General features: G+C 46.8%; 1 protein-coding gene across 1 annotated transcript in view; it reads left to right on the forward strand.

The window, feature by feature from the left end:
- The window catches only part of SUCLA2 (succinate-CoA ligase ADP-forming subunit beta), a 753,371-nt gene that overhangs the window by 387,479 nt on the left and 339,225 nt on the right, over positions 1-26,667 (forward strand). The window contains exon 6 of the mRNA XM_069640760.1: positions 18,977-19,115. Coding sequence (XP_069496861.1) covers positions 18,977-19,115 — 139 coding nt within the window. The remainder of the gene's footprint in view (positions 1-18,976; positions 19,116-26,667) is intronic.

Here is a 26,667-nt window from a genome sequence, read left to right on the forward strand (position 1 = left end):
CTGGAGCTCCGTGCAGTATTTTGGGCCCTCAGGTCCTTCCTTCCCTCCCTCAAGGGCAAGGTGGTGAGGATCTTCACCGACAACACCACCATGTTCTACATCAGGAAACGGGGCGGAACCAGGTCCCCAGCCCTGTCCAGGGAGGCCCAGGACCTGTGGCATTGCCGTCGCCCAAGGGATGTTTCTGGTGCTGTTTCATCTGGTAGGGATAAAAAACACCATCGCCGACTCACTCAGCAGGGAGCTGCGCTCGTGCCACGAGTGGGAACTACGACAGGATCTAGTGGACCGCCTCTTCCGACGGTGGGGCACACCCCAGATCGATCTGTTCGCGACGGCGACGAACTCCAAGTGCCGGAGGTTCGCCAGCAGGTTTCCCCAGCCGAGGAGCATGGGCGATGATTTCTCGTTCCCCTGGGAGGGCCTGTTCCTATACGCCTTCCCTCCATTGCCATTGCTGATCAGGCTCATCAACCAGCTCAAGAGGTCCCGGTGCAGGATGATCCTCGTCGCACCTGCGTGGCCGAGGCAGATATGGTTCCCGGACCTTCTGGATTTGTCAGCGTCCCCGTCAATCAAGCTGCCAGTGGACGCGGATCTGCTCTCCAGGGAAGGAGGCGCCATCCTCCTTCACGACCCGAAGTCGCTGAACTTGCAGGCCTGGCTCCTGCAGCGTTAGAGTTTCGAGGATACGACATACTGGCCGACTGCAGAGAGGTTCTTGCAAAGGCCAGGGCGTCCTCGACTCGTAAATGCTACGGACACAAATGGAAGAGGTTCTCTGTCTGGTGCCACGCACAGAAGATTAACCCTCTGCGGATTACGGCTCCCCAAGTACTGCCGTACCTACTGACGCTGGCCAAAGCTGGACTGGCGCACGCGTCCATCAAGATTCATCTTGCTGCGATCTCCCGATACACCAGAACTACGGGGCGGACGTCCTTGTGGTCTCATCGTCTGGTGAAAGAGTTCATGAAGGGACTGTTCAGATCGTTCCCGCCGGTGAAGGCTCCGGCCCCGGCGTGGGAGCTCAACGTGGTGCTGACCAAGCTCATGGGACCTCCGTTCGAGCCTCTTTTGGCCATCACCTCCGCACGACGGGTGGGAGAGATCCAGGCCCTTTCCTGCAAGGCCCCGTACTTGACTTTTCACGACACGAGGGTAGTGCTCAGGACGCACCCCTCCTTCATGCCCAAGGTGCCGTCAGACTTCCACCTCAACGAACCGTTGGTGTTGCCTGTTTTCTTCCCGTCGCCTTCGTCGCCGGCTGAGAGGACTCTGCATTCGCTGGATGTGGCTAGAGCGCTGAAGTTCTACGTGGACCGCACAAAGGGTTTTCGGAAGACGTCACAACTCTTTGTGAACTTTGGACCTGTCAATCAGGGGAAGGCTCCCTCGAAGGCTTCCATTTCCAGATGGCTCTCTGGCTGTATCATGTACTGTCATCGGTTGCCAAACCGACCGCTGCCTGGCCGTCTGAGAGCCCATTCCACCAGAGCGATCGCAGCTACCATGGCGTTCCCATCTGGTGTGCCCTTGCTGGACATCTGCAGGGCTGCTACGTGGAGGTCGACGCACACCTTCACGAAATTCTACTGCGTCGATCGGGATTCCAGGGAGGAGTTCAGGGTCGGCCAAGCAGTGCTGCGCAACCTGTTTGCCTAAGGTGAGCTTGGTGAGGAGGTAAGAATTGCTTAATGTTGAGTTTGATGTAATGCTTAATGTTGAGCCTTTGCCACCTCCCGTGGTTGTGCATGTGTGTACTGCTATGTATTCTTTATTCATGAGCATGTGAATCCATGCCAGACCCCATGCTGGAGAAGGAACAAGTTACTTACCTGTAATTGTTGTTCTCCAGCATGGGTCTGGCATGGATTCACATGCGAACCCTCCCGCCTACCCCTCTGCGGCTCTTCACTTGGTCATATTGCCACTTCACGTGCTACCAAATCTGAAGATGGCTGCCAGAGGCGGGGCTTAGGTAGAGGGCAGTCATTGGCTGTGGTCAGTATGACGCAGAGATCAGTGATTGGTTACTACTACGAAAGACAGATCAGAAACGAAACTGATACTGGTTTTTTCTTTACCGAGGATTCCCAGCCTGACGACAGGGAATATTCATGAGCATGTGAATCCATGCCAGACCCATGCTGGAGAACAACAGTTACAGGTAAGTAACTTGTTCCATCCCTCCTGATAGGGACATCAAGCGTTTTGACGGCTGGGCGAAGAAAGTATTTTCTGCAGGTGGTATGGCGATTCAGGTGGCCAACTCCATATGTGCCTTGTCACGTTTCACGCACACTCTGTGGAACTGTTTCCTTGGCGGCTGAACATATTTCCGAAGGGGACGAACGGGGTGGTTTCCTTGCCATGGTTCAGGATGGCAAGGATGCCATGTGTGTGGCCGTTCAGTCGGGTTTGGACATGGCAGATTGAGTCAGCCAGTCCATGGCGGCGAGCACCGTGATACACAGGTTTCCGTGGTTGCGGAAGTCAGGGTTTGCTCCTGATGTGCAGGCCCGGCTCCTCAACATGCCCTTTGACGGGGAACATCTTTTTGGCAGCAAGGCTGACTAGAGCCTTGAGAGGTTGCAGACCTCAAAGGCTGCAGCGAAGTTGTTGGGTGCTGCAGTTCAACAACCTCTGCCTTTTCGTCCTAGGGGACAGCATTGGAGGGGAGGTTCCTTTCGATATTACTCATCCTTTGGTAAAGCAGGAGGAGCTGCCAGTCAAAGGGGCCACCGTAGGAGTGGTAGAGGTGGAAAACAAGGTACTCGAGGTGCCAAGGCTGCTCGGGCTGTTGCCTCTTTGCCATCAGGCAACGCCGCAGCCGCTTCAGCTCAGTCATGCGGCCATGTCCCATGGTTAGCTGGTTGGGGGAAGGCTGGCGTAGCATCTTGCAGAGTGCCGCGCCATTACTTCAGATGTGTGGGTTCTGGAGATCATAACCCACGGCTACTGTCTTTCTTTCAGGCAGAGGCCTCAAGACAATCCACTGGGGAACCTCGAACCGGAAGAGTCCGGTTCCGCTCCTTGCGCAGGAAATTCAATCCCTGTGCCAAAGAACTGGTGCTTGTAGCGGAGAGGAACAAGGGATGGTATTCCCCTTATTTTTTGTTTTCCAAGAAAGACGGGGGATTGAGACCCATCATGGACTTGCGCGGTTTGAATAAACACCTCAGGAAGGACAAGTTCAAGATGGTTACACTCTCTCAAGTCCTCCAGGCCCTTCAACTTCAGGACTGGTTGGTGTCTCTCGACCTCAAGGACGCTTATTTTCATGTGCCGATCCATCCAAAGCACAAGAAGTACCTGAGGCTCGCGGTTGGCGACTCACACTTTCATTTTCGGGTCCTGCCGTTCGGATTGACTTCCGCCCCAAGGGTCTTCACCAAGCTCATGGTAGTGGTGGCAGCGCACCTCAGGAAAGGGGGGATTCACGTCTACCCCTACCTGGACGATTGGTAGATCAGAGCACGCTCCCCCTGAGCAAGTCCTGGATCATCTGTCACCTGCCACTCCCACCACAAGCTGGGCTTCTCCCTCAACTTAAAAGAAGTCCCATTTGACACCAACTCAGAGGCTCCAGTACATCGGAGCAGTGCTCGACACGTCCCTGGGGCAGTGTTTTCCTACCCAGGTGAGGGCTCATCACATTCAGCAGATGGTGCACAAGTTTCAACTTGCCCAGACTCTACCAGCGTTCGAGTTCTTGAGACTGCTCGGCCTCATGGCATCCTGCATTCTTCTGGTGCCAGAGGCCAGGTTGCGGATGAGATCTTTGCAATGGGCACTCAAGCTCCAGTGCTCTGTCCTCCGGCAGGATGTCGGACCCTGTTCAGGTGCCGTCTTCGGTCACTCAGGACCTTCTGTGGTGGGCCGACAAAGGCAATCTGATGAGGGGGGCTCCATTTTAGCTGCCCTGGCCGGAGGTGACGATTGTGACGGACGCATCCCTCACGGGATGGGGAGCTCATGCCAACGAGTTGACAGCGGTCGTTGGTCTCCGTCGGAGTCCAGACTCCCTATCAATCTGTTGGAGCTGAGGGCCGTCAGGCTAGCCCTGAAGGCTTTTCTGCCGACTGTGCGAGGAAAGAGTGTCCTGATCCTGACGGACAACACAGTGGCCATGCACTACCTCAACAAAAAGGGGGGGGGCAGGGTCACTTCCTCTGTTCAGGGAGGCGATGCAGCTCTGGTTCTGGGCAATCCAGCAGGAAGTTTCGATCTCAGCAGTTCATCTGTCAGGAGACGAAAACGAGACGGCGGACGCTCTGAACAGGCAGAGCGCGATCTCTCACGAGTGGGAGTTGGCTCAGGAGATTCTCCTGGAGATATTCACCCTTTGGGGGACCCCTAAAGTGGATCTCTTCGCCTCCAGTGTCAACCAGAAGTGCGAGAGGTTCTGCTCGCGGGAATTTACTCCAAACAGAGCCTTAGGAGACGCGTTCCTGGTGGAGTGGTCATTCCCACTGCTGTACGCGTTTCCTCCAGTCCCCGTCATCCCGCAAGTACTGCGGAGGTTACGGAGGTTCGGTTCCCGGATCATCCTCATTGCTCCGACGTGGTACCTGGACCTTCTCGACTTGTCCATCTGCCCTCCACTTGGTCTTCCCTACCGAGACGATCTGCTCTCACGGGAGGAGGGGTCAGGTTCTCCATCCAGAGGTCAGGTCCCTCAACCTTCACGCTTGGTTTCTGAAAGGTTGAGGTATAAGGATTGGGACCTCCCTGAAGACGTGATGGAGGTGTTGCTTTCGGCCAGAAGGCCCGCAACAAAGTCCCTGTACCGTTGGAGAAAGTTCTGCGACTGGTGCAGGGTTAAGAATATGGATCCTTTTGAATGTGAAATTCTCATGGTTCTGTCTTTTTTGCTTTCTTTGGCCCACAGGGGGCCTTCAAGTGGATACCATTAAAGGTTACCTGACGACGCTGTCCATATTTAAGCGCTCGTCTGAAGTGTTCCTATTTTAAAATTCCTTTAATTTCTCCGTTTCTGAAAGGGCTCACTAATGTGTTCCTTCCGTCGCCTTTCCAGGTGCCCGGTTGGGATTTGAACCCTGTTCTCAAGTTTCTGATGGGTGCTCCGTTTCAGCCTTTGCATTCATGCCCTTTGAGACTGTTAACTCTTAAAACTGTATTTTTAGTTGCGGTCACTTCCGCTTGCAGAGTGAGTGAGTTACAGGCACTTTCTGTTAAGCCACCCTTCACTGTGTTTCATAAGGACAGGATTGTCCTTAGAGTTTGTCCTCCTTTTCTTCCGAAGGTGGTGTCGGAATTTCATTTAGGCCAGAAGGTGGTTGTTCCGGCATTTTATCCTCCTCCACATCCTGGTAAGGAAGAGGAGAGGCTCCATAGGCTTGAACCTAGGAGAGCGTTAAGCTTTTATATTTCACACATGTTCCGGGTCAGAGTGGACGATCAGCTCTTCATTGGTTACGCTTGAAAGCGTTTGGGACAGGCTGTGACGAAACAGACTTTGTCTCGCTGGATTATTTTGGCTATCTCTGAATGTTACCGCTTGGTGGGTAAGGACCCACTGGTCGGCTTACGGGCCCATTCTACCAGGGGTATGGCTGCCTCTACTGCCCTGCAGAGGGGTGTTCCTATTCGGACCATCTGTGATGCAGCCACCTGGGCTTCGGTACATACTTTTTTACGTCACTATTCCCTCGATTCCATCCGGGGGCAGGATCTGGCCTTTGGCAAGGCGGTCCTTTAATCTGCAATTTGATTGGGCAAGCTAAATTTCTGTTTTCTAAATTCTTTTCCCACCTCCTTGCATTGGTACTGCTTTGGTAGTCTCATAGATATGGAATACGTCGGAGGACCCAATCCCCTCGAAGAACAAGTTACTCTTACCTGGTAACGTTCTTTCGATGGGATGGTCCGACGACGTATTCCATATCGCTCCCTCCCTACCTTCCGCGCTACTGAATTTCTTATGCGATTGCAGCTTACGTTTCCGCAAGGCTTTGTGTGTCGGACTGGCAGGAGACTGGTGGCACACGTTCTGGGGAACAAACTACAACTGAGGCTATGGGTGTTGTGTGTCCTTGTTATAACATCCAGTGACGTCGGCCGTTGGAGGATGTCCTCGAGGGCGGCGTATCGACGTCATCAAGGCAGGACGCAGACGCCGAAGATTTTACGAAGCAGCACAGCTGCGGTGATTACTGTCATAGATGTGGAATACGCCGTCGGACCATCCCATCGAAAGAACGTTACCAGGTAAGAGTAACTTGTTCTTCGGCTTGCTGCCCTTTGGATTCTGGAACTTGTAGTTTCACTTTTCACGTTGTAAACACAAGCTTGAAACGCACAAACTGCATGGCTATAGGGTAGCTGCATGGCTATGGGGGATACCAAGCGCATGTGGCATGAAGCTAAAGGAGAGCTGTCACTCAAGTGACCCGAAACTGCCTTCTAAATAATCACCGGATGGGAGTTAAAGCATCTGCCCTCCTAGGGGAAACCCGTGGATCGTATCACAGAAGCGCGAGGCTGGGGTGTAGGGAACACAGTAGATTTGCTTGGGCTCGCATTACTGCTGCCGGGTCACATTGTGTGTCTGGGTCCTGACCTGAGTTTATCAAACTGCATCTTCCCTGTGTGTGATGTGTGACGTGTGTGATGTGAAACGTCAGGAGGCAGAACCTGAGCTGGTGCTGCACAGAGCGGTCAAAGGGGCGGAGGGCAGAGGTTTGTTTTGTTTATTTTATTTATTTGTTTGGTAATGCGCACCAAACCCTTAGGTAGACGGGCACAACAGAAACAAGAAATCTTAAAACTCAAGGTGGGAGGAGGATGCCAGTTGACTGCTCTCTGTGCGTTGAATAGGAAAAAGTCATGTTCCTGTAACCAGCGACACGCGAGACAGAGTTATCGGGGCTGAGCAAAAACCAGTGTGAGGGGTCACTCACAGTGTACGGGACCTTGCTCATCCCTTCCTGTTGTTCTTATTTCGACCCTGCTGTTCTCCAGCTTTAAAGTACTCTAGACTGCACTCGCTCTACTCCGTGTGACTGTGAGCCCAAGCCCTTTCTCAATTCCTTTTTCATGCGCCGCAGCAAACTATCCCGTCCTTCATGTACAGAGCACGAGTCCGCACATCTCAACTCCTGCTCTCTCCATGTTCTCGTTCAATGACTCAGCAAGCTGTGACATTTTGGAAAGAGAAAAGAGACTCTTCACAACAGACTGCACCCATCCTTATAGATCGCACCATACTTGCTAGCTACTGCAGAATGCAAGATGGCCAACCTCCATAGGAATAAAAAGATGAACAACGCGGAAATAGCCCAGTTAGGCAAATGACTACGAGGCTGGAAAATGGCCGGCCTGCTGACGACTTACAACGCTGCTGATTCGAGGTAATCTTGCTAGGGAGCGCCTCATTGGGTAATACAGCAGAGGAGTTTGGAAAAAATAAATGTTGCTGTGTTAGTCATTTAATTCTGTGGCATTGCTGGTTGCTATGCCAACCGGATATTCTCAGTTCAGAGCCCCATTTCCCTCTCTTTTGTAACAATGGTTTTGTCAAATTTGTGGCTTCCGACACAAATATTCACCAAAACAAGACTCGTCAGTCTGTGGCCTAAATGAATTAATTATGGCACACAGTGACCGCATGCTGTTTTATATTTGATAACTGACAAATATTCCAAATAGAGACATACTTTGGAATTAATACAGCACTGCATGTAAAGCTGTTACAAAATCTTAGTTAATCAAATCTTGTGGCTTTATACCTGAAAATCAAACGTAGGGCCTTCCATAGATAACATACTTGCATCTATGACCGAGACGTGCATTTAAATACTTCAGCTATACTGAGAAAAAGTAGAAAAAATAGATACATATATTACCAAATCCATAATTTTTCCAAGTGACGCTTTCTAGCACACCCATTAGCAAAGAAAAGGCAGCTGGTCGGTTTGTTATGAAGTGCTGAAACTTAGAATGTGGCACTATGGTCTTGCAGCTGAAGAGTAGAAGGATGTGGTTTGCACAAAGATGTAAGGAGCTTTACATTGTTATTGTCACAACATGTTAGCATGACCACTACTTCACATAGACGTGTAGTACATTGAAAAAATGAGCTGATGCTTGAATTAAACTGCAGCACGTATAATTGCTTAATTCTCATCACTTAAATAATCTACTCAATTACAGTAAGCTGTGAAAAGTCGAGCACCCTTCTCTAGAGTTTTAGCACCTCAGATCGATACTACCTACATCTTTCCTTATTGACCCGCAGAGCATCAACCACTTCAGTTTTTTAAAAAAATGACCCCACTAAAAGTGGTGCCATGTGCATCTCCGGTAGAGTGGTAGGAAACTGTGAAGGCTGAATGGCTTAAGAGGTTTTGGAGCAAGTCTGTAAATGCTGGCACAAATAATTATTAATGGTTGGCACATAATTCAAATCTAGGTCAACATTGCAGAAGGATTATTGATGGCAATGTGTGTGTTGGTCAAGGTGTGCAAGTCTGCTTCCAACAGATCTGAGACCAAAGTTATTTATCCTAGCTCACTGGGAACATACTTGAGTAAAGTTGTTCAGTAGGAGATGAAACAAAATGTGGTGGTGGCTTGATATGGCTTTATTGCAGTAAACCTATCAATGTAAAGTTACTCCATGTTTTACCTGACAATTGAACACAGAATGGAAGTGTTCCTGTGGGTTCAATAAAGTCCTCAAGAGAAGTTTCATATACGTTCCAGTTGTTATGCCATTTTCAAAATAAAAACCGACAAAGCACTTATACGCAGGGAAAAGCCCTTGCTGTTGGAACCGCAACTGAGCAAGCAGTTAGGCAGAGCACCGGGAAGAAGCCAGTGAGTGCAGCAATAGTGAGGGAACCGAGACATCCCTGTTCACGCCAGCGATGGGGAACTGGACGGAAGCCTGGGCAGGAGAAGGTTCAGACGCAAGAAGCACCTGGCAGGCGGAAGGAAGAGGCACACTGTGGCCACTCCACAGCCCATTGGGAAGGCTGAAGCTTGGAAAAGCCCAGACCAACCAAAGGGAGCCAACAGAAACACAAAAGGTATCTGGGTTGCTGGGAAGATTGGTGAGGGCGTAAGGGAGCTGGGGTAAGCTCCCAAATTACTGAGCAGGGGCGAGAAGGTCTGTGAGCCACACCGAAAAAAGGAGAGACATCCAAGTCATCAAGTTCGTGGCAGTACCTGGCAGCAGAGTAAACTAGGTCTGCCAAAGCCAAACACTGGAGCCTTTGCAAGCCATTTGTGGCAGTACATGAATGAGAATAAGCCAGAGTAAGGGAGACATTCCCCCTGATGTTGTGAATTGTAAAGTAAGACTGAGAAAAGGTCAGGGGAAGATATATATATATATATATATATATATATATATATATATATATATATATATATATATATATATATATATATATATATATATATATATATATATATATATATTCCACCTAGTGTTGGGAACAAGGCAATGTCAGAAAAAAGCTAAGGAAGGCCTGGGGAAGGGAGTCATTCTGGATGAGGGTAGCCCCTGGGTGAGGGGTCTGTGGGGATTGGGGTGAGGCAGCCGATGGTGAGACACAGTATTCCCCCCCTTTTTTGTTCATCCCTATACTATTTCTTAGGATATGCTGAGGTCCCAATCCCCCAACCCTCCGTTTTACAAAAACACTGGGCAGAGCAAGAGAGTGACTGAGAGTAACAAGACTAACTCTCCTACATCGTACTGGACATGTCCCATTAACTGGGTAAGGCAAAGTCAGGCAATTGACATGATATCAATTGGCTCTTCACACATGGATGAAAGGCAACACCTAAAGACACAGTCTGAGCAAGGCAGAACATGATTACGAGCAGACTTTCGGGGCGAAGGCAAACATACTGGAGCAGAGCGACGGACCAAGGGACGAGAGCAGCGGGTCAAAAAACAAAAGTTCCCTACTGAAGGTTGTTGCCTCCAACCGGCTGCAAAAGACACATGTAGACGGCCAGATCCCTCAAGTTAAGACTGCATTGTGTTTCAATGACACCAGCGACCCTCCCGGGTGAACGGCAGCGTTGGCGAGGCCAAGCCTGTGGTATTAACCTTGCATCATGAATTGAAAATCACAAAACCAAGCAAAAGACGCACACAGCCGGTGAGTTGGCAAGCGACCTGATAGACTGGTGTGTTAAAGTTTGAATTAGCAATATCATATCACAAGTGAAGGTTGCGCGTGTTTGGGTGAGACACAAAGAAAGGCAGACCTATGAATTAACTGTTAAAGTAAAGACAGCTGCGAAATCAGCGATACTAAGTAACGGAGTGGTCCAGTAGTAGCTCACTCGAAAGTCTCTGTGAAAGGTATATTGATTGAAGCGATAAAGCGAATGAGCAGCAAAAGTAAAATCTTCTAATATAGAAGATTCATTCTCAGAGAAGGGGAAAGTGAAATTGAAACTGAACTTTGAGTCAAAGTGGTCCTGCGGTGGTCTGTAATAAAAGCCACACACATTTGAAAGTCTTGGACATCCTAAAGCGGTCCGAGCCCGATCGAGGGGAAACCCGAAGTATAAGCAGCTTAGGGAAGGGAGCCCCCTTGCATGTCTGTTGAACTTGTGAAAGGTCTGAGCCCGAGAGAGTGGGACCGGCGTGAGGTCTGAGCACGATAGAGGGGGACCTACGTGACCTGTATAGTGAAATCACCACTTGAAATGGCTAGATGTGAAGTTGATGGAAAATCCAACAAAAGTGCAGGCAATGCTGTGGTTCTATAGGACATATCCAAATTATATGACTGTGCTAAATCCATTGTAGTTGTCCCTATGACTAAAAGCTGCAAAAACGTGCCCTTAATTAAAAATTTGAGAAACGGTTGAATCACTTGTGCTCAAGTTTTATATCTATTGTCCTGTCTTTGTCGTCTATCCTGTTTAAGGATGATTAAATATATGATCAGTATCTCAAAGGTCTAACTTCTTTACCAACCACACTTTTTTATATCAATTAAGCATGCTCAACCTTTCATTTTTTGATAATTTGTTTTGCATTTTGCCAGAATCTGAACAAACGAGCAACCACTCCAGGGCATGCTTATTATGTGATTACTATCTCACTTCTTAAGCGATGAGTCGCATAATAAGTGATTACCACTTTACATTTTTCCATGAATTCATTTTCAATATTCAAACAAAAGATTAAATATTTTATATTCCAATATTAAGGCAGCCATTAGGAGGTTGCTGGCCACAACATGTACATGTTTCGATCCTTAGTGGGTCATCCTCGGGGGCTATAAACAATTACCATCCATTAATTTCATACATTAGTCCTGCTGTCAATATTTAGAAAATCTCTTGGCTAGAAGTACTGTGGCAAGTGGGAAGGAGTCGCAGCACAAATTAAGGAAATTCTGACTTGCTGCTAATAAATGTATAAGAAAGCAGCCTAGCTTTCCCTAGTACTAGAGGGGTTCTCTACCTATCTGAAGGAATTAAAGGTGCTCATCTGTCGTCAAGAAGCCCCAAAGAAAAGAATGCCCCCGCCCAAATTTTATTCTACCTGACCTACCACTATAACGGGCCAGATGAATTACTTAATTTCCCTGGTATTCTGTTATCTTGGGATAGTCTACTTAGATCAGCATTTCTCTTTCTTGTGTTCGTTTCCTAACACAATCTTCTATAAACTCTGGCTATCTGATCAGTTCTTGCAGCTCTTCCACACTATTCTTGGGTGTTTTTCTCTCCTTATTTGTCCGTGTGACACCTTCCCTTGTGATATTTCTCAGTTTGTTCTGTGCTTGTGGACCTCTCAGTGTGTTAATCTAGGCTTTCTCAGCTTGTATGTGGTTTGAACCAATTTGGCATTTCTCCTTGCCTGGTTTCTCTCTGCAACTTTATTGTTCACTTGATAGTCTTAACTCCTCCTCGTTATTACAGGACTTTGTCATACTTTCTCCACTCTTCACCTCTGAACTCAAAGGGTAATTTGCATTCTTTCACTAGTCTTTCTTCCCAGATTGTATCTACTTCCCACACAGGGTTATTCATTCTTCTCTTTATCTGCTTTGCACAACAGTTTTATATTTAGCATCTCGTCATTATTACTGGAATGAGTTTCTTTCTCCATGTAATGTTGCCCCATTGCCTCCCACTTCTCCCCTTCTCCCTGTTGCCTCTCTGTATGCAGGGGAACGTGGCAGGTTCCTGGAATTCGCTTGGGTGTTCCTCTTCGGGGCTTGTCTTCTCTTTTCTCGGTTTCCCATTCTCGGCTTCCCTTCTGGCTGTTGCTGTATACGGAGCTGGTGTTGGGAAGCTGTTTTGTGCTCCCTCCTCTAATGGTCTTAGCGTGCTTCATTGGGTGTCCTGCCCACCACAATATCGACATGGTCCCGCCACAGCCTGGGACAGGGTTCCGTTCTCTCCGGCCTCAGAATGATTTATTTGTTGTTGGATGTTTCGGGCCTCCTGCGTATCGGACTGGTGTTCTTTGCCTGCTTGAAAGTCACAGAGTCGGAGGCGTGATCATTTAAGGGGGCTTCCCCCGCATACAGTACCCTCTTCAGTTAAGTACAAGTCTCTTCTTAAAGAGATATCTTCTTTTCCTCTTCCAGGCTGGTTTGTTTCAGCATTGCCTTCAGCTAAATATACAGAGCTCCCATTATTCTTCGTGGCAGATGGTCCCATATGTGGCGCAGGAATAGGAACAGGCGTCCTTGTCCCCTACAAGGGAGTCTCTACTAGTCATGTCCACTTGCCCAGACTCCAATGGAGGGTCTTGCAAGGCAGATACACCCCCTAACCTCAAATGGGGGAGGCTTTGAGTCGTCACAGGACCCAAAATGACTTTTGAAACAATATGAACCATCTTGTCCATAAACCGTAAGGAAAGTTCAAAGTGTGCCATAATGCAGTTTTTCATGTGCCGTTATACTAGTATTAGTGTTCAAAAATCAATTTTCTATAAGCGGGAGCTAAAGACAGCTCCTGGGTATGCAGCATTAACCAGTTACCAGGAGCTACCACTGGGGAATGAGCAGCTAGTACAAGTAGAGTTCTGCAAATTGAACTTCCATGTAAGATGGAAATGTATAATTTTGCCTATTTATGACCGCTTATACTTTAAATGTCATATAGATGTCTCCCAATGATTGTTTATAAGTTGTCCCAAACACTGAGTTAATTTTGCATAGGTGTGTTTGTTCTGCATCATTTGGCCTGGGGTGTCAAATGTAGCTCCTGGTAGCTGTTTGCATCAAGCTAACCGTGCTCTTCTAGGCTTCAAGCAGGAGCTAAATGGCTCCCAGCTCCTCTCAATTTCGAACCCTCCAGCATGCAGCTCTCTGACCCAATATCATATCCGAGTATATGTGTAAAGCTACATTACGCCAGTACAAAACAGTTCAAGTAAACACCAGAATCTGAATCTTACTGTTAATTTGTTTTTCAGGAACATTTAAGTTTGATGAAACCGTGTTGTTGGAGACGCTTCTTCTATTTCATTATGGAACGCCTGTGTTCAGCGTTACAAGTGAGGTTTAACCAACAAAGTAAAAAAACATACTCTATTTCATGCCGTGTATAGCGGCTACAAACAGTGCCATTTTGCTCTTGCAATTAATCCTCTTATAAACAAGTTATTCTGCAATCATTTAACGAGCATGTGATCACATAGATAACGATGCAACAGATGCTTATAACGTATGGAGACACACAAACATGTTATAATGCTTTAAGAAGGAGCTTGTTCAATTTTAACTACACTGTGTCCCCATAATAAATTCCCAACCCACTATCTGTAATAGATGTTTTTGTCAGTAAATGGGAGTCCAACGGCTCCCATAAATGATCTGGAACACTTTTTAACTGTGGAAATACTATGTCATTCTGGAATAATCTTGCAAGTGCCAAAAATTGCTCTAATTAATCCATTGTGAATAACCTGTCTAAGGTTGCAAATGAAATGTTAAACCTATGCTATTTTATAGTAAACAACGTCCACTGTTCATCCATGAGGGGGAAATTACACTAGTCTGTGGATCCAGAGTGATTCTTTTTGCACAAGTCTTTTCTCATGGTCTCCACCACATGTAGGTCTTGAAACTACATCTGATTTGAAATGTCAACTACGACACTTGATGTTTGTTCTATAAAATTTCTTTTCACAGGGATTTTGAATTCTTATTATGAAGCACTTATGTTCTCAAATATGTTCCTTAGTTGGTCTGATGGGTTTGGGTTCCCCTACCAGATCTTGTCACATGGACTTTCAGACACTACACTGTGTATTTTGTAATGCAAGTTGAATAATACTTTAGTGTGAATTTTGTTTTTCGTCACCCGTCAATGGATGGTGGAGAATGTTTCCGGAGATGACATTATTACAGTGTATACAATTCAAACAAGGAAGGGTGACAGTTTTTGGTTGTTGAAGATATGTTGTATTATCATTTATATGCATCTAGCTAATATACCCATCATTCCCTCATAGGTACCAGCTACTCTGAAAAATTTGGTGCAGATTGGTGAAACAGTGTGGAATTGTATAGGGAACATACACTGTGCCACAAACCCACAAATGTTCTCTTTTATCTATATATAAAACAAAATCTTGTTTTGTATATGGCGTTCTTGGGGACGTAACTCCCCATGATCGGTGAGGTCTGGTGTCATGAATTTTGCATGGAATATTCTTAATTTCATTGCTGAAATTAATGCAACTATTTCGGGTTCGATGGGTCATCCCGTCCCCGAGTTAATTAACCTTTTTGGTTTTTCGGCTTTGTTTTTCGGCATTACGGTTTGTGGTGCTACACCGCCATCTACAAGTCATTTGTAGAAAGTGCTCATAATAGCGCATGGAAACTGAAACATGATCAATATTCTGAAGAAGGAAGATCTCAAGACCATAAAGCTGATAGAATTCCACATGCTTTGAGACAGAGAATTTGTGCTGCTAAAAAAGCAACGAAACTGCTGAAGGAACTGAAGTAAGACTTAACGATCAGAGATTTAAAAATCTGAGAATTGAAATCTCGGGTGAAGCTGGGTAGTTCAGCTAATATATATATAGATGTATCCCTGTGTACCATATGTTCCCTGTCAATTCCTCTATCTTTTGAATGCTATTTTAGGGAAATCTTTGCATACTTTCTGCAGATGGTATTGTGTGTAATATCGGCTAATGGTTTCAGATTAGTTTGATGACTTGCTGTGCCACTGGTCTAAATGTGATTGGAAAAACTAGCTATGATGTGGAGCAAGCTAGTTTTGATTTGTTTTGCAATACATGTTATCTTGGTAACCCTCCTCTTTGCCAGGTTTGTGGGAGAGTAAGATCAAATATTCCTCCAACATTTGCATGAATAGGTTCACATAAAAATCCATGATGGATGTCCGAGACCTGATGTTTCTGTAGTGCTTCTTGAACAGAGTAAGTCCTTTCTTGTGGGACTTACTTTATTCAAGAAGCACTACAGAAACAACAGGTATCAGACATGCATCATGGATTTTTATGTGAACATTTATGATTTGTCCTCAACTATAGCTATTTTAGATTCAATACCCAATTTCTTCTGCACCGTAAAGATATATCACTGGGGACACAATTTACCCTTCGCACACTAACCTATTCATGCGCAAAATTGGTGGAAGATGTGCTCTTATTCTTCCACAATTGACTACGAAGAGGGATATTATGGCTAGATCAGAAGTCAACCTACAGAACTTTCTTCAATTTGTAAACACTATTCATAGCAATTTAAAATTCACATCAAAATGTACTGACATTGAGGTAACATTTTTGGACACATATGTACATTTAGAAGTGGATCAGAAGTTATGATGTACTGTTAATCACAAAAAGACTGATTGAAATTCATTATTAAGGTGTGCCCTGTTCCATGCCAGAAATGTGGTTAACAACCTGCCTTATTCTCACTTCTTGCAGCCATGGATAATTTCTCCTGACATCTATGAATATGAGGTGGAGTCTACCATGTTGAAGTCTAAAATATTGGTCCCTGGATATCCAGCTTCAATATTGGAACAAGCATATTCAAAGACCACACTGAAACCAAGAGAAGACCTATTGCCATACAAATCAAAACCTAGATCTCACCACATCACAAGTAGTTTTTCCAATCACATATGGACCAGTGGCACATAAAGTCATTTTAATCCGAACCCAATTTCTGATATTGCACACAGAACCCAATGCACAGAAAGTATTCTTGGATTTACGTAAAGTAGCATATAAGACAGTGAGCTGTGAGAACATCTTGTACTGGATGATAAATTACATATAAATATATCTTCAACAATCAAAAACGGGCACGTGTCCTTGTTTGAATTGTATACACTGTAATGATGTAATCTCTGGAAACCTTCTCCACTATCCATTGTTTGGGGGCGGGGGGGGCAATTGACACTAAAGTATCATGCAACTTGCAAAACACCATATACACTGTAGTGCCTGAAATGTCCATGTGGCAAAATCTATGTTGGGGAAACAATCCGACTAACTAAGGAACATATTGGAAAACGACTGAGAAACATTCATCATAAGAATTCTAAATCCTTTGTAGCAAGACATTTTATGGAACATCACCATCGTGCTGCAGCTAACATTTCAAATCACTCATGTACTTTCAAGACATCCACGCAGTGGAGACCATGAGAAAAGACTTGAAGAGAATAATTCTGGGTCCACAGACTTCAGTATGTTTTCCCCTCAGACATGCATAAAGAATCGAATCTAAGTTCTTTCCTATGAAATAGCATACATTTACATTTCAGTAGCAACCTTAGACGGGTAATTCACAATGTATTAATTAGAGCAGGTTATCCTACTTGCAAGATTTCATAACGACATGGTCTTTTCACAGTTTGAAACTAAACGGTTCTAGAACATTAATGGGAGACGTTGGATTCACATTTACTGCCACAAACATCCATCAGAGACAGTGGGTTGGAAATGTATTGTGGGGATACAGGGTGTCGTTAAAATTGGACCAGCTCTTTATTGTAACAATTTTGTTTATCCACATACTTCATAAACATCTGTTTGCATCTTTATTAATGTGATCACACAATTAAGATTGTAGTAGAAGTACTGTTTATGTGGATTGATTAATTGTAAGAGCAAGAGGCCGCTATTTCTAACTGCATGGCATGACATATCAGTCCGTTGGTTAAATCTCACTTGTAGCACAGAACACAGGCGTTCTGTAATGGAAAATTTGCAGCATGTCCAACAATGTGGTTTGCTGAACTTGGATGTTAATGAAAAACAAATGAGTTGTAAGATTGCGAGTCTGGTTTTTACTTGGAAACTCGGTTATGTACTTCGATGATTTAGCTTGACACAAGTACTGGAATATGATACTGGGTCAGAGCAGCATGCTAGTACAAACCGCATGAAGAAACTAGTTAAGGCACACTTTGAACTTTTTGTTTTATGGACACGATTTTTCGTACGGTATACAAAGTATTTTTTCTTATAACCAAGTTGTAAATATGGACTGCAGGTCGACTGTATTAAATGAATGATGTTAATGCAATTTATATAGGCACCTGAGGATGATCTACTAAGGACTGAAACATGTACAGGTCATTGCCAGCAACCTCCTAATGGCTGCTTCAAATTTGTATTAAGAATATTGAATATTTTTTTTCGATATTGAAGATGAATAAATGAAAGCATGACAAAGTATTTTCATCATCACTTATTGCGTGATTCTTATCCATCGCTCAAGAAGTTAGACCTTTGAGAGATTAATTGCATAATAAACGTACCCTTGCTTGCTCATTTGATCAGATTCTAGCAGAGACCAAAATGGATGAAATAATGGAAGGGTGAGCACGCTTAATTGATATAAAAAAGGGTAAACCAAAATAAGTTAAGTGTGGTTGGTAAACGAAATGTGGGGTTGACAGGATATCTGTGCTGAACCTCTTCATGCTTCGGAAGGATTGATCCCCCTTTATACACTTGAAAGAATTGTGGAGGGTAAAGAAAATGCAGTTTTATTGTGTGATAGTTGATGGACTTTGGAGTATATAATCTAGGTCAACAATATTAGGGGTATACGTCTGAAGGTCAGCAGACCACTCTATGGAGAGTGCTGTGGGAATACAAGCTGTGATGCATTCTGACAGGATAATTTCTGATTGCTAGTGAAGTGAAAAAAAAAATCTGATTGTTTAACAGCGGTGCATAGAACAGGGTGTCAAAAAGAGAATAGTGATGGCAGGCAGGTAATTCAAATGGAGAAAGTATGAAACCTAATATAAAGTGGTGTTGTATGGCTTGTACTTCAAGGTTCCTAAAAAATGTCAAGGCAGTAGAGTTATATGATCTACAACCTGTTAAATTATATTCTGACAAACATATTTGTTTAATGTTCATCCAAAATGGTTAAGTATGTAATATCTTTGTGTGCTTGCCCATGTAGTAGGTTAGGAAAGTATGAGCTGACCCTTGTACTAATGGTTAGACATGTAATTTAGATACGATTAACATCCAGAATTGTTTCGGTTATATAATGAACACTGGTACACTTGTATACTTTCAATGCGTTAAGGGGGCATGCAGCAGTTTATATTGAAATTAGGCTTATTTTACCACTACATGTAACTTACCACTTGTGCTTTGTGTGTTAATGGATTAGTGTGTTAAGATTTAACCAGGTGTAAATGCTACAACTTTTTCACAGTCCGTGTTAAACACACTACACTCTCCCACTATTGCCAGTCCGGCAGCTGCTGATATATACTATGCTGCTACAGTATGTACATTTCTGTGTATTCCTAATCCGTGAAAGAGGCATTTTAATTTCCTCAGCACTACTAGTTTGAACTTTCTAGATCATGCCCCTGGTCCTTAAATGCTGGATTTAATTGGGTCCAAAATTGTGCTAGGAAAAAGATCTTTCACAGAAGTGCATATTTTTTCACAAGATTCTAACACTGTACTCTTTTCCCTTTCCAGCTTGCACAGAAAATGGGATTTGAGCCCTCTATAGTGGATGAAGCGGCAGAGACCATGATTAAGATCTACAATCTCTTCATGAAGTATGATGCCACCATGGTGGAAATAAACCCGATGGTCGAAGATTCTTCTGGGATTGGTAATGATTCTTGTTTCCTAAGTGGTTAAAATAATGTGATCATTCCAAATCTTCTGGCATGCTTTTGTTTGGATATGGTTTGTGTAGTACTGTCAAAGCTCTCTTAGGAAGGATGTTTAAGCAAATATCAAAGAGGGCATCTAGAACTATATTAACGTGATCCAGCTGCTTTGGTAGAACCCTCCCATCCTAATTATATTATTTTTGTAACTATTTGTGTATTTGTATCTTACTGTTTAAATGTAAAAAGGGAGCTATGGAATAGCCCTGCACTAAGAACAACTTGTTTAGCCATGATCTCAGTCTGGAGCACGCTTTAATTTGACACTGGTTTTTTCTGTTGAGGTGTTCCAGAAGCTCAACAAGCAATGCAGGCTTTGCTGGGGTGGTACAGTTCATCGCCACCCTCCACCTCTTTACCATTCTAGACCATCTTGGTCAATAGAGCACATTGGTTGTGTGATAGAAATGTGGGCATCACTTTAACTCCTTCTTAAACTTCTGATTTACTATTTTTGTTCTATATATCATGTTTGGGGTTTCCTGTTTTAGGGGTTTGTTTATTTTTTTTTAACTTCCAGTGGTTTCAAAACATTTCTGAATTTGTGTTTTATCAGTGTTTTCCTGTTTGCCCCTTTCAAAAGATCGCAGCGGAATGTTTTTTCCAGTGTAAACACAGCAATATTGTTTTATTGTTTCATTGCATGCATAGGTAGGGTAATCTAATCTCTCAGCGGAAGGTGTTATAAACAGTTTCACGTTAATACAGTAATCTGAAGCATTTCTAAAAGTCAAAATGATTGTAGTAAATCATGCAATACTTGCACTCTTTACCTATCCTTTCCCTTTCATTTCTTACCATGAAGACGTTGGTTTGTGAAAACGACCTTTCCACATTGTAGAGACTTTTACATTTTGCAGATAAGGGATAGTGTGATAAAAGGATTTGCCCGGGAGCACTCACTTTGGTGGAGATGAGGATTATTTTGACTTTTAAAAGAAATAAACTCCAAGCAGATAACTGTTTATCAAGTGCCGCTCACTGCACAATGAGAAGGGAATCTCGTAAATGTAACCCCTGTGCCTTGATTGGAGGGCCGAACTGTTTGCCGGGTGCAGGAATATCAGGGGATCCTACAGCAGAATTTTTCAAAGGCAATTTGCTAAGTTAGCTGAAAGTTGCTGAGATATGTTTTTACCTTCCTGTAAATCATAGGGCTTTTTTTCCTAGTCCTGCAGCAACATGTGCTTTAAAATGTGTTTTGACTGGGGATGAGCATGGTTCTCGCTTCTTTGTACACCTCACCCCTAGCGATTTGCGTACTGTGCCCATGCCAGCTTTGCTTGTCAGGGTAGCCGCCTCTTCCGTTATCAGCGCTGCGCCCTCTCATTGGACCTCCTTCACTAGGTCCTTGGCCCAGGGGTGCTCCTCCAGCTCCAATGGACACAGACCCCGCTTGGTCCACTCCACAGGGGGGACCTCGTGGGCCTCCACTGGGGATTTTCCAGCCACCCGCTCCTTCTCTTGCTCCTAGACTTCTCTCCCCTCAGCTCCACTTGTCCCTCAGGAGGCGTCGTCCTACAGTGACATTTTCAGCTCTGCCCCTCTCCTCCTTCCTGTGGGGCCTGCGTGGGACTCTCGAAGTCCGCCTCCCGCGGTCTGCTGCTCCTCAGTGTCATCTCTGGCCCTGCTCCAGCTGTCAGGCCGGCTAACCCGGCTGCCTGACCTCGAATCTTCACCAAACCTGGGGCGGGGGTGCCCCATGCTTTCCTCCCTTGGGGCCAATCTTCGTTACTGCCGGGGGGGCAAAGAATGGGGGGCTCAGTGTTCCTTTGCAGCCCCAGGCTCGAGCTGACGCAGCTAGCAACTGCTCGCCATGCTCCGCCTGGTGGCCCAAAGAAAATAGTCTTCCTCGTTTTAATGGCAACAATGTGGGAGTAGCTGTTATTTGACTCATCTCCAGCCCAAGGTAGGGATAGTGGTCAACATACTCGATATCCCCCTAGCAACTTTCACTTTATTTTTCTTTCCTGCCACAAGCAATATTTTGGTTTAGCAATGTTCACCACAAGATCATTCTCACTGGTGTAGACTGCCAGTTCCTCCAACATGGCTCTTCATCCAGAGAGAGAATGATCAAAGATTACAAGATCGTCGGCATATAACATATCGACAATCTTTGTCCATCCTATCCCTGGTGGGCAGTTGGAACTGTCCAACATTCTCTTCAATAGGTCTGACACATAGAGGTTGAACAGCAGAGGTGCCATCCTTGCCTGATTCCCCTGCCGAGTACCAATGGCGCAGTCGCACCCCAATCGTTTTCAAGGTGCACTCGTCTACTCATGCAACTTTCTAAGCAGGGTCAGCAGACAACCCAACAGCGTCAGTTTCTTTCCAGAGTCTATCTCAGTTTACTAGGTCGGAGGCCGACCTGAAGTTAATAAACGCTACAAAAAGCACCGGGGCATCCCTCCGAAAGGCCTAGAAGATCAGCGAATCGAGCATACGTATATTATGTACGGTGGAGGAGCCTGTCCGGAAGTCGTCTGCAAATCATGTAAGATGTCTTCAGATTTAACCCAATCCTGGAGCTCCTTGAATACCATGCCCGAGAATAGCTTACCATTCACGTCCAACATGGAAGGCAGCCTGTCATTTTCTGGCTTTTTCCCATCACCCCTCTTATAGACTGCAACAAGCACGGACTGCCTCCAAGTGGACAAAATGGTATGTTTATCGCACAACATCAAACAGCGCTTTCAGGTATTTAAAGGGGAAGCTCAATTTTTCACTGCCAAAGGTGCCGGTACCGTCCCCGTGTTGGTGGACACCCACAAGGATGGAGGAAAGGAAACTATGGACTTAGTACTCTAGTCACTACAGTGTGTAACTTTAATGATACTGATCATTTGTTGCAATTAATTTGATCAATTATTTTCTTTATAAGATGTATACCATTTTTTGTAATGCTGCCTAATCTATTTGTTAAATGTGTTGCATTCTTCCCAAGAAGCAATACATAACTAATTCAGCCTTCGGATCTCACTACCCAGTATCCTTTTTTCCCTGGATACAGGGATCCTGGAATGTCAATTCTCGGTGGCCATGTTGCGCAGCTGCAAAATGGCTTTAGCCCGAGACGGCTCCGACAGACGACCAATAAATCATGTCTTATTCTCCAGCATGGGGTCTGGCATGGATTCACATGCTCATAAATATTCCCTGTCGTCTGGCTGGGAATCCTCAGTAACAGAAAAAACGGTTTCACTTTCATTTACAAACTGTATTTCTCCTTTAAACCAATCACTGTTCTCTGGGTCATACTGCACCCACCCAATGCCAGTCCTCTCCCTAAGCCCCTTCTCTGGAAGGCATTTTCTGATTTTTTACTGCATGCTTTAGTGTTGGCAGTCCGTCCTCCAGTGTGCTCTGCAAGCTACTTCTATGTTTTCTCATGTTTTTGACGGAAAAAGGTTTTATTTTTGTTCCAAAAGAGCCTGTGTGCTCTCTTATCCATCTGCCGACAGCGGGGATCCGTTGTCGGTGAATTTCAGCGCCCCTCAAGGTCGAAGATCGTCAAAGATTCTAGAAGGCCATCAGCCCTACCTTGCACCCTCTGACCATGACGGAGGAGGGAAGGTCCCTCTTCAAGCCCTGCACCAAATGCAGGCTACGGAATGTGTTTGTAGAAGACAAGCACCTGCAATGCCACTACTGCCTGCATCCGGACCATAGGGAGGTGGAGTGCAAGATATTCCTCAGGTTCTCCAAGAAGACGACGATGGACAGGCCGAGCAGACTGGCGGCGTGGCTTAACGGCAGGGCCTCTGAACCGTGCTCCGAGCAGGGTCATGCCTCCCTCAGGAACAGCCGGTCCGAACTACGGTCTTCTAAGTCCTTTGAGGGTGCCTCATCCGTAGGGGCCCAAGACAAGGCCAAGAACCGCAAGTCCGAGTCCACCGGGTTCGCTTCCGTAACTCGTCCCAAGGTGGATAGAGCGGGATTGACATCACCCTCTGCCTCCATTGCCTGTCGGCAATCAAGCTCCGCCTCGAAAAGGAAATCTACCCCAGTTAAACTGCGGGAGAAGTCAGAGAAACGGCGGACGGAAAAGGCTGAACCGCCCAGGCAGGCACAGGCTAAGACTTTGTCGACGATGGAGATGGCGATGGTTACTACCACGACGCTAAGGGTGCTGACCCTGCGAAGGAAGCCCCTGCAGCGCCAAAGTTATCCCTGCTCCCAAGGCACGCCACCACTGCAGTGACTTTGGCAAAGTCTGCTGGCACGCCAGAAGGGAGGAAACTGACTCAGGCCCCGGTTCAAGCCCTGCCGGGGGGGGGGAGGGAGCGAGGAGGCCACGAAACAGCCCTCCCAGATCATGGCCCAAGCCATGGATGTCTTGTCCATGGATGATGATGATCACCAGGAGTCCTTACCCATGGTCCACGAGGACGTGGAAGAGGAGGGCAGTGACAACGATGGCGCAGGGCCTAGTTTTCCAATCCCACCAGCGCAGCCGATGGACGTTTCTCTATACATTCTGTCGACCCTGCACTCGTTGGTGACGGAGATCCAGAGGAGGATGTCCCAGGACCTGACTCCGGTGGTCCCGCAGGTTCCCGTCCTGCCTCAAATGATGGAGGTGAAGCGTCATCCGACGCCCCCATTTCAGCCTCCACCTCCGGCCCCTTCTCCCCCAGCAGACCCGGACACAGGGACTGATACGGCCACGACTACGAATTGTGACTAAGATATCGTTGCAGCGGACTCCGAGTCTCCGCATTTCGATGCTCCACATGGGGAGTCCCCACTGGATGAGGTGGGATTGTTCCACTCCATGATCTCCATAGCCTCTGAGCTATTCCAACTTGTGCCTGAGGAACCCCAAAGGAGGGCTTCTTGTACCAGAGGCGTGAGTCCAAGATGAAAACCATCTTCTGGACCACAGGTGGGAACAGAACCTGGCCCTCATGAAGAACCCTTGCACGGCTTCAGCCAAACAGGATAGGCTGGAGAAGAAGTATCGGGTGCCGGACTTCGCACCCAAGTGCCTGAGGTTGCAACCATTGCCAGATTCGGTGGTATCAGCGGTCGCGAGGAAACGGTCGGCCAACCTGTCCTCGGTCCCCCAGACAGTGAGGGGAAGAGGATGGACACCATGGGAAGGAAGATGATTTACAATGCAGCGTCCACTGTCAAGGTGGCCAACACACTGGCGATCCTAGCCAGGTACAACAGGGAGCTGTGGCACAAGCTGGGGGCTGTTCTGGAGTTCCTCCCTGACGAGAAGAGGATGAAGGCAATTGCTCTTTTCCAGGAGGGGGAAGTAGAGTCTGATCACACCATCATAGTGGCGTTGGACGTGGCCGACACAGGGTTCTGACAGATGAGGAATGGTGTCTGCTTTCGTTGACCGGGCTGGATGAAGGCCGTTTTTCCGGCATGAGGTCCAGGCGAAGGTGTTGGCCATGCCCTTAGACAGAGCGAACTTGTTTAGGAAGGTCAACAAGTCCCTGCAGGCTATGAAGGCGGAGATGGCCCGTCCCCTGGGCACTCTCCACTAGCAGCACTCTTCTTTTCGCTCCTCCAGGGGAAAGTCGAGCAGGTCTTCCAAAGGTTTCTCCTCTTCGTACCGTCATCCCTCCAGATCCACGACTCGAGAAGCCTAAAGAGGCCGTTCCCAGGCCTACATTAGTGGAGGACAGCGTTACGGTCGCCCGCAAGGCAGGTCACCGGTGCTGAAGCAGGCCTGAACCGGTCTGGTCGTTAGGCCCTGATGCGTGCACCCCGGTGGGAGGCCAGCTGACGCATTTCTTTATTCGAGTGGATGAAGATCACCACCGACAGATGGGTGCTGGACACTCTCTCCCACAGGCACACCCTGCAGTTTCAAGGCAGGTGTCCGCGGATCCCTCTGATAACCCGTCAGGAGCAGCATGTCTCTCAGCTCCTGGAAGAGGTACAGGCCATGCTGCAAAAAGGGGCAATGGAGCTAGTTCCCCAATGGCTCCGGGCCTCGAGTCTATTCCAGATACTTTCTGGTCAGAAAGGAGACAAGGGGCTGGAGACCAACCTGGACCTGGACCTTCGACGTCTGAACAAATACCTTAAGTCCCAGAAGTTCAGGATGGTCACGTGGCAGCATGTACTTGGCCAGCTGGAAAAAGGACTTTGTGACGTCATTGCACCTGGAAGACGCCTACTTCCATGTACCCATTCACAAGAAATATCGAAATGTTTATCCCCAGAGTGTTCACAAAATGAATGGCGCCGGTGGTTGCCCCTCTACGTCTAAAAGGCATACGTGTGTACCTGGACTACTGGCTCATTCATGCCTGGCCACTCGCGGGGGTTTGCTGTCAGACACACGGAGACGACTGTCCAGCTACTGGCAGATCTGGGATTCTCCATCTATCCGAAGTCCTGCTCAACACCATCGCAGAACGCGCTGTACCTAGGCGCCAGACTCAATACTGTGTCTTGCCTGCTGTCACCCTCGGAGGAGAGGGTAATAGCCATTCAAGGGAAGGTGCAGCGACTGTAATATGTGAAGACCGCCACACTGCGGGCCATTAAGTCGTTACTCAGCATGATGTCATCCTGCATCTACCTCATCCGGCAATGCAGGTTCCAAATGCGACCCCTCAGGAGTTCCTGGACGCTCGCTGGATACAGGAGTCTGGAAGCTTTGCTGGACAAGATACCTCAACGACGACGACGACGACGATGGTGGGGTGTCTGAACCCTCCATACTAGGAGACGGTCACCATGTACGCTCCCCTGGAAGGCTGGGGAGCCCACACCGGACATCTGCATGCCAGAGGCCCATGGCTGCCGGAGAAGGATCTCCATATCAACATATGGGCAGTGTTCTGGACCCCCAAGTCATTCCTTCAGTCTCTGAAGGGCAAGGTGGTGAGGATCTTCACGGACAACACCACAATGTTCTACATCAAGAAACGGGGGGCACTTGATCCCCAGCGCTCCCCAAGGAAGCGCAGGATTTGTGTCACTGGGTCGTCAGACAAGGGATGTTGCTCGTCCCTCGCAGACTCAGTCAGCAGGGAATTGTGCTCCTGCCGCGAGTGGGAACTTCGTCAGAACCAGGTGGACCGCACCTTAAAGAGGGGCAGGCCCCAGATTGATCTGTTTGCGAAGGCTGCAAACTCCAAATGCCAGATGTTTGCCAGCAGATTCCACCAGCCAAGGAGCCTGGGGGACACATTCTCCTTCCTGTGGGAAGGGCGGTCTCTGTACGTGTTGCCTCTGTTCCCTTTCCTGCTACAAGTCATCAACACACTCAGGATGATACTCACCGGCCCGGCTTGGCCGAGGTAAATTTGGTACCTGGATCTGCTCAGCCTGTCGACATCGCCTCCAGTCAAGCTGCCAGTGGTTACAGATCTTCTCAGTGAACCTGAGGGCGTGGCTCCATTAGCCCTAGAGTTTAGAAGATGAGTTGCCAGCAGACTACAGGGAGGTCCTTGCCAAAGCCAGTGCGTTGTTAACCTTGAAGTGCTACGGTCACAACTGGAAGCGTTTTGC

This window comes from Ambystoma mexicanum, chromosome 7q (assembly GCF_040938575.1).
Source record: "Ambystoma mexicanum isolate Mex_15411 chromosome 7q, UKY_AmexF1_1, whole genome shotgun sequence".
NCBI lineage: Eukaryota > Metazoa > Chordata > Amphibia > Caudata > Ambystomatidae > Ambystoma > Ambystoma mexicanum.